Source organism: Gracilinanus agilis, chromosome 3 (genome assembly GCF_016433145.1).
Source record: "Gracilinanus agilis isolate LMUSP501 chromosome 3, AgileGrace, whole genome shotgun sequence".
Taxonomy (NCBI): Eukaryota; Metazoa; Chordata; class Mammalia; order Didelphimorphia; family Didelphidae; genus Gracilinanus; species Gracilinanus agilis.
In genome coordinates, this window is record NC_058132.1 from 203,190,963 (window position 1) to 203,205,473 (window position 14,511).

At 38.2% G+C, this 14,511-nt stretch overlaps 1 protein-coding gene across 1 annotated transcript in view; it reads left to right on the forward strand.

The window, feature by feature from the left end:
• UBE4A (ubiquitination factor E4A) overlaps positions 1 to 11,559 on the forward strand; it is a 45,033-nt gene extending 33,474 nt beyond the window's left edge. The window contains exons 13-20 of the mRNA XM_044669605.1: positions 1,656 to 1,843; positions 3,059 to 3,159; positions 3,476 to 3,589; positions 5,494 to 5,668; positions 6,101 to 6,281; positions 6,727 to 6,874; positions 8,081 to 8,238; positions 11,311 to 11,559. Coding sequence (XP_044525540.1) covers positions 1,656 to 1,843; positions 3,059 to 3,159; positions 3,476 to 3,589; positions 5,494 to 5,668; positions 6,101 to 6,281; positions 6,727 to 6,874; positions 8,081 to 8,238; positions 11,311 to 11,437 — 1,192 coding nt within the window. The 3' untranslated portion in view covers positions 11,438 to 11,559. The remainder of the gene's footprint in view (positions 1 to 1,655; positions 1,844 to 3,058; positions 3,160 to 3,475; positions 3,590 to 5,493; positions 5,669 to 6,100; positions 6,282 to 6,726; positions 6,875 to 8,080; positions 8,239 to 11,310) is intronic.
• Positions 11,560 to 14,511: the final 2,952 nt, after the last annotated feature.

The following is a 14,511-nucleotide window of genomic DNA, read 5'->3' on the forward strand; positions in this document are numbered from 1 at the left end:
AGAGCTACTGAATATCCAGAGTGCTTTCAAACCAAGAATAAACAATCTTAAATCATAAGGGGATGCCTTGAGCACTTATGTTAACATTAATGACTTACCCATCCTTCCTTGGGGGTAGCCAAGAATTCCACACTTGAGAGACATAATAAGCAAAGGATTTTGCCCCCAGAGAGTTTGGCCTGCACATGAGATTCAGATGGGATTTCATCTGTTAATCCCTTGTTAAAGCAGAACCACCATCATATCAAACCTAACCAGTTACAGCTAATGACTTGTGAGTAACTGCAAACAATAATAGCAACAGTAAAGCTTGGCTTTGCAGTCCTAGATTTGGAGTCTAGAGACGAATAAAAATTCTACCTCTCTAGTTCTGATTATGGGCAAGTCATTTAACTCATCCAACCTTTAGCTTTCTCATTTGTAAAGTGGTAAAATAATACTTGCTCATACCTATCTCATATAAGAGTTATAAAAGAAAGTGCTTACAAACCTTAAAATGTTCCATAAATCTGAAGAACAGTTGTTTCTATTAGAGATGTGTTATACATTCTGCTGTATTCCAGTCTTCCCCCTTTCTAATCATTTTCTATCAAAGACAGTATGTTCATCTAAATGAAAAGATGGGCCTACATTTTTCTAATTTTTAAAAATGGAATCCAGAAGTCATTGCCTAGCTTTCATAGAACTAAGCAGTCTTAATGAGAGCATTGATTAAGCACCTACTGTGTAGGAGGCACTAAAGATGATAAAAATGATGTGTAAGTCATGGTTTCGACCTTCATGAAACTTAAAATATAATTGGGATGAAAATATTAGATATATAAAACATATAGAGAACTAAACAATTAATAAGCACTATGTGTGATAGGACTTAGAAACTCCTTGTTGAGACTAGGGTAAAATACAAACTCCTCAGCTTGGTATTTAAATTCCTCCACAATCTGGCACTTGGACTCCCTTTCCAGATTTATTTCACTCAATCTATATTCCAACCAACTGGCCTGCCTACTTACTCTTCATCAAACTGGGCATTCCATTATCTCCCCATGCATTTCCAGCTGGAATGGACTCTTCATCTCCCCTTCTTAGAATCCTTAGCTTTCTTCAAAGTTCAGCCAGGTCAAACTCCTTCCTTATTTATTTATTTGTTTGTTTGTTTGTTTGTTTTCAAGCTCCTTCCTAAGACACTCCTAATCTCCCTATATATTAGTGCTTTATTCCTTCTCAAATTCTCTCATATTTATTAACCTGTTTTACATAATGTCTCACATCATGATGGAAACTTCTAGAGTACAGGAACTATTTTTCATTGTTATTTTTGTACAGTAGTGCCTAGCCCATAGCAGGAGGCACTGAATAAATGTTTGTGGAATTGAATCAAAGATTAAAGTTCTATATTTTATAGAATTATGACCCTGAGAAGGACCTCCAAGTCTTCAGATAGGCACCACATAAGATACCTTCTTAGAAATCATGTTATGCCAAGCATTACCCCAGAAACTCATTATTTTAAAGTTGTATGCACCTGCCTTATTTGTATTAGAGAGGAGCATGGTCATCCAAATTGATCTAACTGTTAAAATAGTGAATTGCCACTAATTAGGCGACTGGTTCTACCCACACTTATGTTATCCCATCTCCTAAATACATTGTAGAATGAAGAACCCCCACCTGAGGGCCAAACTGGCAGAGGTACTAGAAGCAGTCATGCCACATCTGGACCAACCCCCAAATCCCCTGGTGTCCAGTGTTTTCCATCGTAAGCGTGTGTTCTGCAACTATCCCTATGCAGCTCAGCTTGCAGAAGCCCTTATCAAAGTCTTTGTAGACATCGAGTTTACAGGTAAGCCACTATGAAGGGCCCTGACACTTAGATACTGACAGACAGCCTGGAAAATCTTTTGTGGAGGAGGAGGCAGTAGCTACTTGAGTACCAAACTTGACCAAATCAGAGTCAGAGTCTATCTAATTAGTGCACACAGACCTTTCTTTTCCCTTATCTGGGCAAAACTGCAAAACATCAGGAGCAAAGACAACTTTTATTAATTGAGGCTTTTCCCCTGTCTGTCTGTTGGGCTTAAAATGCTGTCAGGTGGTCTTCTCTTCTTTGCTGGGCAGTGGGGCCTCTAGTTGTGGCCAGTTAGTATGCCAATAGCAATTCATCCAAAAAGCAGAATGTCTCGAGTTGTCATTCAAGCCCTGTTACATGGTAGCTCCTCATCAGTGAGAGCACTATTACGTCCAAAGCATTCTGAGCCCCAGGTTATCTGTCCCTAAGGCTAGGATGCAGTGTCATGTTCTGACTTCCTGTCTTTCAGTGTTATCGGGAACCAGTTGATCTCATGGTTGGGAGATGGAATACCAAGAATGTGGAGACTGAATTGAGCTTAGTAGAGATGTTAAATTTGGGAAAAGCTGAAAATACATCTCTTTCCCCCAGTCAATAACCATGATAATAGCTAAGAAAGTCAAGATTCTTTTTTTTTTTTTTAAACCCTTACCTTCTGTCTTAGAATCAATACTGTGTATTAGTTCTAAGGCAGAAGAGTGGTGAGGACTAGGCAATGAGGGTTAAGTGACTTGCCCAGGGTCACACAACTGGGCTGCCCCCAAAAGTCAAGATTCTGAAGTCACAGACCACTACCATATCTCCTGTTCTAGGATGAGGAATAGGTCAAGAAATATATCTCTGCATTGGATCTTCACTTCCATTGCTGCCCCTATGGCACTTTCTCAGCAAAGCTTAATGTGTGCCTTATATTTGGATTTGGTAGCCCTTACCTTCTTGACTTTTGTTTTGCAGTTTGATTGCTTTTCAGATATCTGTTGTGATATAAAGATTTCTTGCTGAGCAAGGTGTTCTATATACCCATTGCCCAAGTTATCATAAGTAAATGAGCAAACATCCCATCCTTGCCCTGGGCAGATGGTAACTGAAAGCAGATACCACAAGGGACCTTGGCAGCTTTGAAATGAAAGGGGATTCCTACTCTCCTTCTCACTCTCACTAATACCCACACCATACCTGATTATTCTTTCTTCTATTGGCCTTCTCTAGGAGACCCTCATCAGTTTGAACAAAAATTTAACTACCGACGCCCCATGTATCCTATCTTAAAGTACATGTGGGGAACAGACTCCTATAGAGAAAGCATAAAGGTAAGATGATTTATTGTGAAATCAGTCTTTTTGGGGACAACTAGGTAGCACAGCATATAGAGCACCATGCCTGGAATCCAGAGGACCTGGGTTCAAATGTGACCTCACATACTTCCTAGTTGTGTGACCCTGGGCAACTCACTTAACTCCTAATTACCTAGCCCTTGTTGCTCTTCTTTCTTATACCATATAGAAAGTGTGTTTTTTGTTATTTTTTTTTAAAAAGGAAAGAAAAGAAATCACTCTTTTTTTTTTAAAGCCCCAAGTGACTATGGTTTTATGCTGACATATATTTCTCTTGGGATGGGGTTTGTAGGGTCTAGCCGATTATGCCTCTGAAAATTTGGAGGCCATGAATCCCCCTCTCTTCCTCCGCTTCCTTAACCTGTTGATGAATGATGCCATCTTCCTATTGGATGAAGCCATACAGGTAAGAAATTGGTTTGACAGTCTCCATTTTATCAGATCATAAATTCATACCTTCTAATCATAATAGAGCGACCTTATGCTTCTATAATAAAAGCAAGATCAATCTCTCCCACTGAGCTTGAGAGTACACAAATAGAACTAGATATGGTTATCACACCTGATAGGGGAGTCTACCAAGTAGTTTCCCATTTAGCCATCAAGGGTCATTGAAGCCATCTGGGTAGGTATGAGCTGCCTCAGGAAAGAGATGAAAAGATATATTGAATCCGGACAAAGGGATTTGGTAAAATTAACTCTTACAGCCAGATCTGCAAAAATAAGAGAGCTTGGCTTAGGTTAGGTTTTTATGTGGGAAATCCCAAATTGTCAGTATTCTTCATCTCCCAAGTCATGAGGGATAATGATAGGGTATTGCTGGAAACAGTTATATTTGGGGGTTTTACAAAATATAAAACATACTTGGGTATCTTTCAACCCCTTGGGTATAATTAACCACACCTAATGGAACTGCTTATTGTTACTTCTATAAAAAGCAGCCTTCATCCACTGAGCAAAACCTCCCTTCCCCATGATGGGAGCAGGGGAGGACAACTCCCCAGATGGAAGCCAAGCAGTTAAACCTTGGGGACAGCCTACTGGGTTCGTGTAGACCCCTTGTTGATTAGCCATGCCCACTGCTACTTATGTGGAAACACCAAAGAAGATTTTATCTTGTGTTACTTTTCTCAACCTGGCATTTTTGGGCAACGTTCTTTATAAACTCAGGAGAGTAAGAGAATAGGCCATGTCATGGACAGATCTTCCTCCCAGCAAGAGCCACTGTGACAAAAAGGCAAAAGAGATGGTATTTGCCTGTCATAGTGTTTCCTATAAGAACATCAATAGAAACAAACTTCTAAAGAAATGCAGTCCTTTTTACAAACTTGATAGAGCTTTCTTAATGACAAAAGTATCCTGATTATTTGTCTTCTGATTACGGAAAGAGCACCATGGACTTTGAGGGCCAGCATTTAAACCTTGACCTTGGGCAAGTCAGCTTCCCTTTCTAGTATGTTTCCTCAACTATAAAATGAGAGTATTGGACTATATGATCTCTAAGGTCCCTTATTATTCTACATCTATGATCCTCTGATTCTTCCTAACTTGCGTAGTTGACCTAAGTATTCATTTTCACCTCACATACACAGTTTTACTGATATTTAATGTTTAGAACTTCACAGTCTTCTTATCTAATCCATATCTGAACCCTCTATTGTACCCTTGCAAGATAAATAGTCATCTAGCCTCTTTATGAATACTCTCAAAGGTGGAAAAACTTGCTATTTATAAAATGGAGATAATAGGACCTACCCCATTCCTACCCCATTTGTTAGGGGAACAAAATGAAATAATTGTAAAGCTATTAGCACTGTGCCTGGCACTAGTAAGCTATAAATGTTAGCTACCATCATCATCATTATTATCTCCTGAAGTAGCCCATTTCACTTGTCAACAATTCCAATTAGGAAACTTTAGAACAGTTTAGAGCTGACATCTATATCTCTTCAACTTCTACCTATTATTCAAGCCCCATGATGAGGTATACAGGGTGTTCCAAAAGTCTTAGTGTTATTTTAAGCTTTGATATCTTAAAGTTTTAAACTCTAAGTAAAGATACCCTCTAGAGTTCCATTTTTCTTATATAGTCTTAGAAAATCTCATCTACAGTGACTTATACTAACCTTTTTTTTTAATTCAGTTTCATTTTAAGCAGATCCTTAAAGTATTTTCCCTCCCTTGACTCTCATTTTTCCTTATTATCTAGCTCACTGCCTTGTGCAAAATAATCCTTTATTGTTTTTTGAATTGAAAAAGATTTAATTAAGAATCTTGGTTCATCCCATTAATTGTTTCCATTTTCTTTAGTACTTAAGCAAGATAAAGATTCAACAGATCGAGAGGGACCAAGGTGAATGGGACAGTTTGTCTCCAGAGGCCCGTAGAGAAAAGGAGGCCAGTCTGCAGATGTTTGGGCAATTGGCTCGATTCCACAACATCATGTCTAATGAAACCATTGGTACCTTGGCCTTTCTGACATCAGGTAAGGTCAGGAAGATCTGCTTTTCTGAAAATTAGTAAGTGGCAGCACTGAACTTCTTTTGGAGAACCTGGACCGCTAAACCTAGAAATCTGATTGACAGCATCTTTGTTTCTAAGATTGGGCAGTGGATCATTGAAGAATATTTCATATCAGGCTTGTTGGATAAATGAATTGATCAAGCTTTACTTAATTCAAGGTCTGTTTTCAGTTGAGTTTCTGTGTAGTTGGCTTTGGCATAAAGAGCCTGAGCCCTCCTATGGTTAGAATAAATACATGAATCCCTAAGGAATTCCACTGGTATATGAAGTCCCTGTTCTCCTTAACTACAACCTCACTCCTGAAGAGAAATAGGTATTTTACCTGTCCTGCCTACAGATAGTAAAAAATTGCTAACAGTTTGAGTTCTTAGGGTGTCATCCATTTATGTTCCAGAGATCAAGTCCCTCTTTGTACATCCCTTCCTGGCTGAACGCATCATCTCTATGCTGAACTACTTCCTGCAGCATCTAGTTGGTCCTAAGATGGGAGCCTTAAAAGTCAAGGACTTCAGCGAGTTTGACTTCAAACCTCAGCAGCTCGTTTCAGACATTTGCAACATCTACTTAAATCTTGGGTACATGAAAGTAGATCTTTTCGGATCAGAGAGAAGGCTGAAATGATTTTTTAAAATGTGGTATTGATTGTGGGGTGGCAGAATGATTATTTTGTGGAAACATGAATGTAATGATGTATTTATAATTTCTTTAAAAGCATGTTTTGAGAATTTAAACTTTACCCTAATGAGATTCAATATGATGTGATGTGTGGAAAAATCTTAAGGGTGATAAGTCATTTGCCCACCATATATAGAGTTAAATTTGAGGGGCTCTAGATTGATAAGGAAAATAAATATAATTTTTAAAACTCACTAGTAGGAAAAACTCACTAGGCTTTTCATCCAGAAAGTTGCATGTAGTCTTCCTATATTACATTTACAATCAATTCTGAACTACAGTATACTTCTCCTTTGTTTGACCTATTCTTTTCCACATTGTGTCTCTCTGATGCTGGCCATCCAGTGACGAGGAGAATTTCTGTGCCACTGTGCCCAAGGATGGGCGATCTTATTCTCCGATACTCTTTGCTCAGACAGTCCGAGTCCTGAAGAAAATAAACAAGCCTGGAAATATGATTGTGGCTTTCAGCAGTCTGGCAGAGAAGATCAAGGTGAGCCAAGGAAACAACATTGTTTGGCTATTTACATCCTGTACTAAAACCAGGCTGCCACTTCCACTACTCGCAAAAAATGTTGCTTTGAGGAAATGTAAAGAAGGTATATAAAAAGAGCTTTTTCATAGGTTAATTAATGATTTGACGTATGCTCTTCCAATCAATTTCATTCATTTGAAATGCTTAAGTGAAAACTTCATTGAAAACCCTACTGTGGGTAGAGACTAATGTAAAAATACATGTATTCTACTTTCCAGGGGTGATTTGTAGGGGCGAGCATGGTAGGCAGCTCAAGGAGGCCTAGCATAAGAGCTATTGAGACAAAACTCCCCAACCTAAGTATATGTTTTACTGCTATTAATTCATCTCCTCTAGATCTCGTCATTCTTTTGGCTGATTTACATTGTTATATTTCTGCATTGTTTAAAGCTAAAATAGTTCACTGTTCCAATATAACAGGACTCCATTAGCAGTTATCTTCTTTCACAGAAGATAAAACTGAAATGGAAATGATCAAGAGGTTCAGTAAAGAAGCTGGGACCCAACCATCCTTATACATAGACTATCTAGTGCATTCCCTTTTTAAAGACATCATTCCTTTTCCTTAATTGAACTAATTTTCAGTGAGTGAGGCTTTCTTTATACTTAGAACCTGAACAATTTACTGGGCTGGTAAAGAAATTAAGTAATGGTAAAGCCATGACTTAAACTCAGGTAACAGTTTAGTGCCTTGCTTATGATAGTTGACCACTGATAGCTATATTTCCATATGTAAAATTTCATTGCTCTTGTGGTTTCTCTACCTAAAACCAGAAATAGCTTTTCATATTTATATTCAGTCTACATGGGAGATTCTGTAACTATGCAAATGATGACCTTATCTGAATTCTGACATTTAGGAAAACAGGTGGAGGAAGAGAAAAGGTTCTTTTCTATTGTGTTGTTTGACCTTTTCATACCAACATTTGGAACTCATTTCTAGCTCAAAGCAGCCAAGATGAATTTTTGTCTAAAGGCAAGATTGGTCATCTTCCTTGTGTCTGCTTAGACGTTCATGATACCTTCTTGGTGAAAAAAATAAGCATTAGATTCACTTATCAATGCCAAAATGTTAATGATTGAGTGTTCAGGCATAGCCATTGAGCCATCCATAACCAGTTGCTTTGTAAAGGCAGCACTAACCACATGGTTTATTGTTTTCAGTCTCTTGCAGATCTCCAACAACAGGAAGAAGAGACCTATGCAGATGCCTGTGATGAGTTTCTAGATCCCATCATGAGCACACTGATGTCAGACCCTGTGATGCTGCCATCTTCTAGAGTCACTGTGGATAGGTCCACAATAGCCAGGCATTTGCTCAGGTATAGATTCAAGAACTAAACAAAGCTCAAGAGCAGAAACTATGTATTTTATTTCTCTGGTACCATCTCTTTCCCTAAGCACAAAGTATAGAGGTGTGAATACAATAAGTTTTCTCTATATTTATTAATTATTTGATCTCTCTCTGTGGATAATGTAGAGAAATTTAATGCCCCAAAAGTAGGCTAACTAGGAGCTGTAGTTCAGTGGTTAAGAGCCCTGGGTCTGGAGACAAGGAGACCTGAATTCAAATCCAGCCTCAGACACTTCCTAGTTGTGTGACTTTGGACAAGTCACTTAACCTCTGTATGCCTAGGAGGCAGCTGAGTAATTCAGTGGGTAGAGTGCTGGACCTGGAGTCAGAAAGACCTGAGTTCAAATGCAGCCTTAGATACTTCCTAACTATAACTCTGGAGAAGTCACTTAACATCTGCTGACAAAAGATCCACTGGAGAAGAAAATAGCAAATCACTCCAGTATCCTTGCCAAGAAAACCCCATGGATAGCTATGGATAGTGAAGAATCAGACACAACTGAGTGACTAGACAACAACAAACTAGGCACCCCATTCAGAAATGCATATTCATAGGGCAGCTAGGTAGCACAGTGAATAGAGGCCTGGGCCTAGAGTCAGGAGGACCCAAGTTCAGATCTGGCCTTAGTACTTCCTAGCTTTGTAACCCTGGTCAAGTCACTAACCCCAACTGCCTAGCCTTTACCACTCTTATCTTAGAACTGACACTAAGATAGAAGATAAGGATTTATTTTTTTTAATACATATTCGTACTTTATCAATTCTTTCTTGAGAAAATCAACAAATAGCATACATTGTGAAATATGTCAGTTTGAATTTGTCTTCATAAAACTTTAGTATGGGTTAACTCTTGTCTTAGTGCTGCAGTTGTTCTTGGCAGTGGCATGAAAGCTTTCCTCAGCCTTCTGCTTCAGCAGCTACCTGGAACTGAATATCACCTACAGGGGCAAAATACTATTTCTTAAGTAGCTACTTAAGAATCTTTACCATTGCTGTTTTTAGCAGCAATTGCAGGCAGAATTAGGGACTGAAAAGATCTTTGTCCTTACAAGTTGGTCTGAATTTGGTGGAAGGTTTTTTGTAACCTTTAAAGAATAATACATATAAGGGATGTTTCAATGGAGAGTAGGAGGAAGTCACCGGGAAGTGATATGGTTTTAAAAACAAAGGAACAAACATCAGTAAATGTATTTATATAAAGGCAGACAGCACGCAATGTGAAGTCAGGAAGATCTGAGTTCAAATCACACATCTAACACATACACAGATCAGGACCCTGAACAAATCCTTTAACTTTTTTCTAAGACTACAAGGTGCAGAACAGTGATTGATTTGCATTTGGTAGAGAACATTTAGTCACAAGGAGCTCTCTAAACCAATGAAACCATAGATTTGGACAAGAAAAGGAAAGCCACATCACAATTGGTGATATTGGGTATATGACACTGTACTAGGTTGTACTTTTTCACATTTTTGTAAAATTTTCATATTGTGATAGCCTTGATATAAAGAGGAAAATTTTAGCATCACACAAAAATTATTAAACCTTCCCTTCTCTTAGAAAATCCTATTCTCTAGTTGGCCAACATAACTCAACAATATTATGAGTCAAGTGGATATTTTACAAGGTCTCTTCCCCATTTTAGGATCATTACCCACATGGTAACTCAGCCTTTTATAACTTTTAAGAACTTATCATATCACCACTAGCAGCTCCATATAGATAGCTTGTATATAAATTCCTTTAAGCCTCAAGGAGACCTGAAGCTTGAATGCTGAAAGATGAGTCTTAAAGCCTCTATTATCAACTAAGTATTGCCTGGGCCATAACATTTGAGAAGAGGGAAGAGAAAGGAAGGGAAACCTTTATAGAGTTTCTACTATGTGCTGAACATTGTGTTAAGTGCTTTACAAATTTTATCTCATTTGATCCTCACAGCAACCCTGGAAGGTAGATGCTATTACTATCCCCATTTTACAGTTTAGGAAATTAAGGCAAACAGGTTAAATGACTTGCCCAGGATCAACGCAGCTAGTGTCTGAAGACATATTTTAAGTTGGAAGTCTTCCTGATTCCACGCCTATCATTCTATCCACTGAACCACCATTTGGGCGTTTTGTTTTATTTTCAGAAAGAAAAGAAGCTAATTTATACTAGAAGATTCCCCTGGAGAGTCCATTTAGGCAGCAAAGTGGTACCGTGAATAGAGTGCTAGACTTGGAGTCAGAAAGGCCTGATTTCAAATATAGTCTCAGATATTTACTGCTGGTGACCTTGGCAAGTCAACCAATCTCTGTGTGCCTTAATTTCTTCATCTCTAAAATATGAATAATAATAGGGCTTACTTCCCATGGTTGTTGTGAGGATAAAAGGGCTTTACAAACTTAAATCACTATGTAAATGCTAATTTTGGGGGCAGCTAGATGGCTCAGTGATTGAGAGCCAGGCGTAGAGACAGGAGGTCCTATGTTCAAATATGGCCTCAGATACTTCCTAACTATGTGACCCTGGGCAAGTCACTTAACCCCCATTGCCTAGCCCTTACTTACCACTCTTCTGCTTGGAACCAATACTTAGTATTGATTTTAAAACAAAAGGTAAAGGTTTTTTTTTTTTTTAAATAAAATAAAATAAATGCTAGGGTTTTTGTTTTTTAGAGCAAAAAGTTAACTGTTTTTGAATGTCACAGACCCTTTTGGATATCTGATGAAGCCTGTGGATTTCTTTTCAGAATAATATTTTTAAATATATGGTATAAAGTAAAGAGATATTTTTTCTCCCATTCGAGTTAATGGACCTCCTGAAATCCATGGATCCGAAGGTCAAGGACCCCTGCTCTAAAGTCTAATTTTCTTAATCTCTGCCCTTCCTAAACACACAAAATGAGCATTTCAGACAATAGGTTGACCTGTACTCTGAAAGTCAGTCACTGATCCTCCTTATTAAAAAGTGAGGCAAAATCTAACATTGCTTGCCTCAGTGACCTGCATTGTTAGATATTGTGATGGTAAATTTCTTTCTTCCTTCTCTTTATCCCAGCGATCAGACTGATCCCTTTAACCGTAGCCCCCTAACTATGGACCAGATCCGGCCAAACACAGAACTGAAAGAGAAAATCCAACGGTGGCTCGCAGAGAGGAAATTACAGAAGGAACAACTTGAGTAAATAACTGTGAATTTAACAAACCAAAAGCCAACCCCAAGAATGTGGATAAAGAATATAGTCTATTGATTTCTCTCTATCTCTCCTCTTCCCTTCCCCCAACCCTTTCTCTCTTTCCTTCTCTCCCCTCTCTCACTCTCATGATCCCTCTCCTCTCCTCTCTCTTCCTTCCCTCACCTTCAGTCTCTCTCCCTTCTCTTCTCTATCTTCCCTTTCTTTCCACCTTTCCCTCAAATGGAGAATTGCTATTGCACAGATAATGATAGTTACAACTCAAATCTGTGCTCCTCTGGCTTGCTGATAATTATCCTTTATTTGACATCACCAAGTTTAGAAAGTCTCCAACTTTCACCTTTTTGTGTCCTCTTCTTCCTTTATTTTCCCCCTTCAACTTAGACTGTAATAATTTCAGCTTTACTAAAGCTTCCTTATGGTCTCAGTATGGGAGAGGCTAATTCCTTATTGCTTTTCTCTTAAGTACTGGCTACTTACCATGTAAATTGCTCATTATTTTTTTATTCACTGCTATTAAGGACTTGACGTCACATATTTCGGTGGCAATTGGTATCACCAAAAAAATATTTTGGCCAGGTCCCTATCATTCTGTAAGCTGGACTTCAGCCTTTCTCCTTGTTACAGCTCTGTGATGTTATTGATACTTGTGTTAGATAATAACAAAATTTAATGTGAATAAATGCCTTGATGTTTGCATAGATAGGCTTTCGAAAAGAAAGTGATGCACAGGATGGAAAGAGGTTATCTTATGCAGTTTCTGTCTGAAGTCATCAGTTGTGTGATCTTGATGTTTGTTATTTTGGAATGGTACCCAGGGATACCATCTTATCCAAACACTCCCCTGTGGGGAGTCCTTTCCAATTATAAGGTAACACTACAATATTTTTATGAAGATAAATGGGACATAAGTAGCAGCTTTGACACTTCTAGTCTGTGTGTTCTAGGATAAAGGCATACATGTATTGATTCCTCTGGCACCTGCAAAAAATTTTTAAAAATTGTAACTGCGGGAACTAGAATTAAGTAGGAGAAAGTGTGACAAGTTGTATTATGACAAAGGTCCTTTCCTCTCCATGTCATTTGAAATCACTAATATCCAGCCAACAGCCATCTTGATCAACACAAAATCTGTTATCTCTGTGTGTATATGTATTATTTAGGTATAGTATAAACTGCATGTCAGTTTATATTTGTGCCTCTTGCATGATCATATGTGTGCAGTGTAATGTATAGACACATTTGCTGACACTTTCATTCTAGCTAAATATGAGTCTTAGATTGTAAAGAATGTATATTAATGTATATTTGGGCCTCTGGCCAGAGGATCTGACAGAGCTGGTCCTAGCCCAGCAAGTAGCTTGAGAAAAAATCCTTGAAGGCCACAGACATTTTGCATATTTGCCAGTGAGTTTCAGTCCTATCCTCTTTAGGATGGATGGACTGTGATGATAGGCAGGCCACATTTGTTGAGTTTTATAAATTGAGTTCCCCACTTATGTGCTGGAAAATGCATCATAGTTCAAAACTTTTCCTTCCCTCAAGGACTGTTTTTATATGTATTATACCTGTAAACGTAGAAATTCCATAACTGAAAATTAATTTAACATGTTTAAATGTTGTTTTTTTAAAGGAAGTAGGGAGAGTTGATCTGATTTAACATACATTAGGATGGGCTCTGACCTCTTTAAAATGAGTTGGTATAGGTCTCTGGACAAATGTCCATTGAAAGTAGTTGTAATAGGTTATCACTGTCTCAGTGTTTGTCTCATTTGGAAAACCATAAATCAGGTGGGCCAGAAAGGGTGTTCTAGATTGTGAGATGGCTACCACCTAGTGCTGTGATTATATTGATCTACAAACCCAGGATTCTTTTACCAATGCCAGGATATGTTTGAGTTGCTCCAGGATTTGTTTATTATCTTGTAATTTGTTTCACTTCAAATCCATAACCTGTAGCATTCTAAGAATGAATTGTATACAGAATCAAGCCATCTAGCTACTACTGATATGTCTCTTACACATATATTTAGAAATAAAACAAACATAAAGCTTTACAGGGAAAAGTGATTGAAAAGGGTGAGCAATGAAACTTCAAGTCAGCTGTTTCCAGCAGCTTTCTCAATTAACAACCTCTATCTATGCTGCCTCTAGGATATGTAGTTGTATTGTATTTCTTTCTGTGTGTGTGGCCTTTACATTGTAAGCCTGTAAGCCTTTCTTGGCAAGCGTTTAAAAATCTACTTTCTTGAAAATCTCCATGTATGGCTGCAGCACTAGCAATAGTGCCTATCATCTGCTGCTGAATTCCTTTAAATTCACATCACAGTCCAACAGAATGGAAGAAGTATGTAGTTTAAGGCTACGAATTGGTGGTGAAGCCATTGCCCCCCTGTGCCTTTCTTTCTCACAGTGAACTGAATTAAGGGCACCTCTGAAAAAAAACTTCAAATAATCATCTTCTATAGACAAAGGTATAAATGAAGCTCAAGGAAATGTCTTCATTTCCAGCAAACTCAGAAGCAACTCAACATATAAATTTAAGATTTACATGTTGAAGGGTCTTAAAAGAGGTTTCTTAAAGAGTTGGAACATTTGATAAGAAAATAAAGACTAATCAGTTCCAACACTGCTCATAATTTCACGAGTGATATTAAAATTGAATATTTAGTAGGTTTTATCAAGTGTTACAAGGTTGTTTTTTTTTAATACAGTTCTTAATGTGTGTATGAAAATTGGAAGGAACATTTCCATCTTTGCAGCTGGTAGCTGTGATTTTTTAAAAATAGTTAAAAGGTGTCCCACTGTAACAAGGCTGTTTTGCTTAATCTGATCTGGTTGCTGTGTCGCCATTAGAGAAGGCATCAGCTCCTCAGGTGCTTTTGCAAGCCCGAGTCTGGTACTGCATTGTGTTGCAGTATCACGTGAGGAAATAATCCATGGGCCCTGGCTAATAAATAGAAAAAGAATCCGAAGAAGAAAAATGGAGAACCAAAAAAGTTTTGCCATTGAAATAATACGTGGTCATCCGAACTGTGTGTAGAAAGGTTCCAGGGAGATTACGG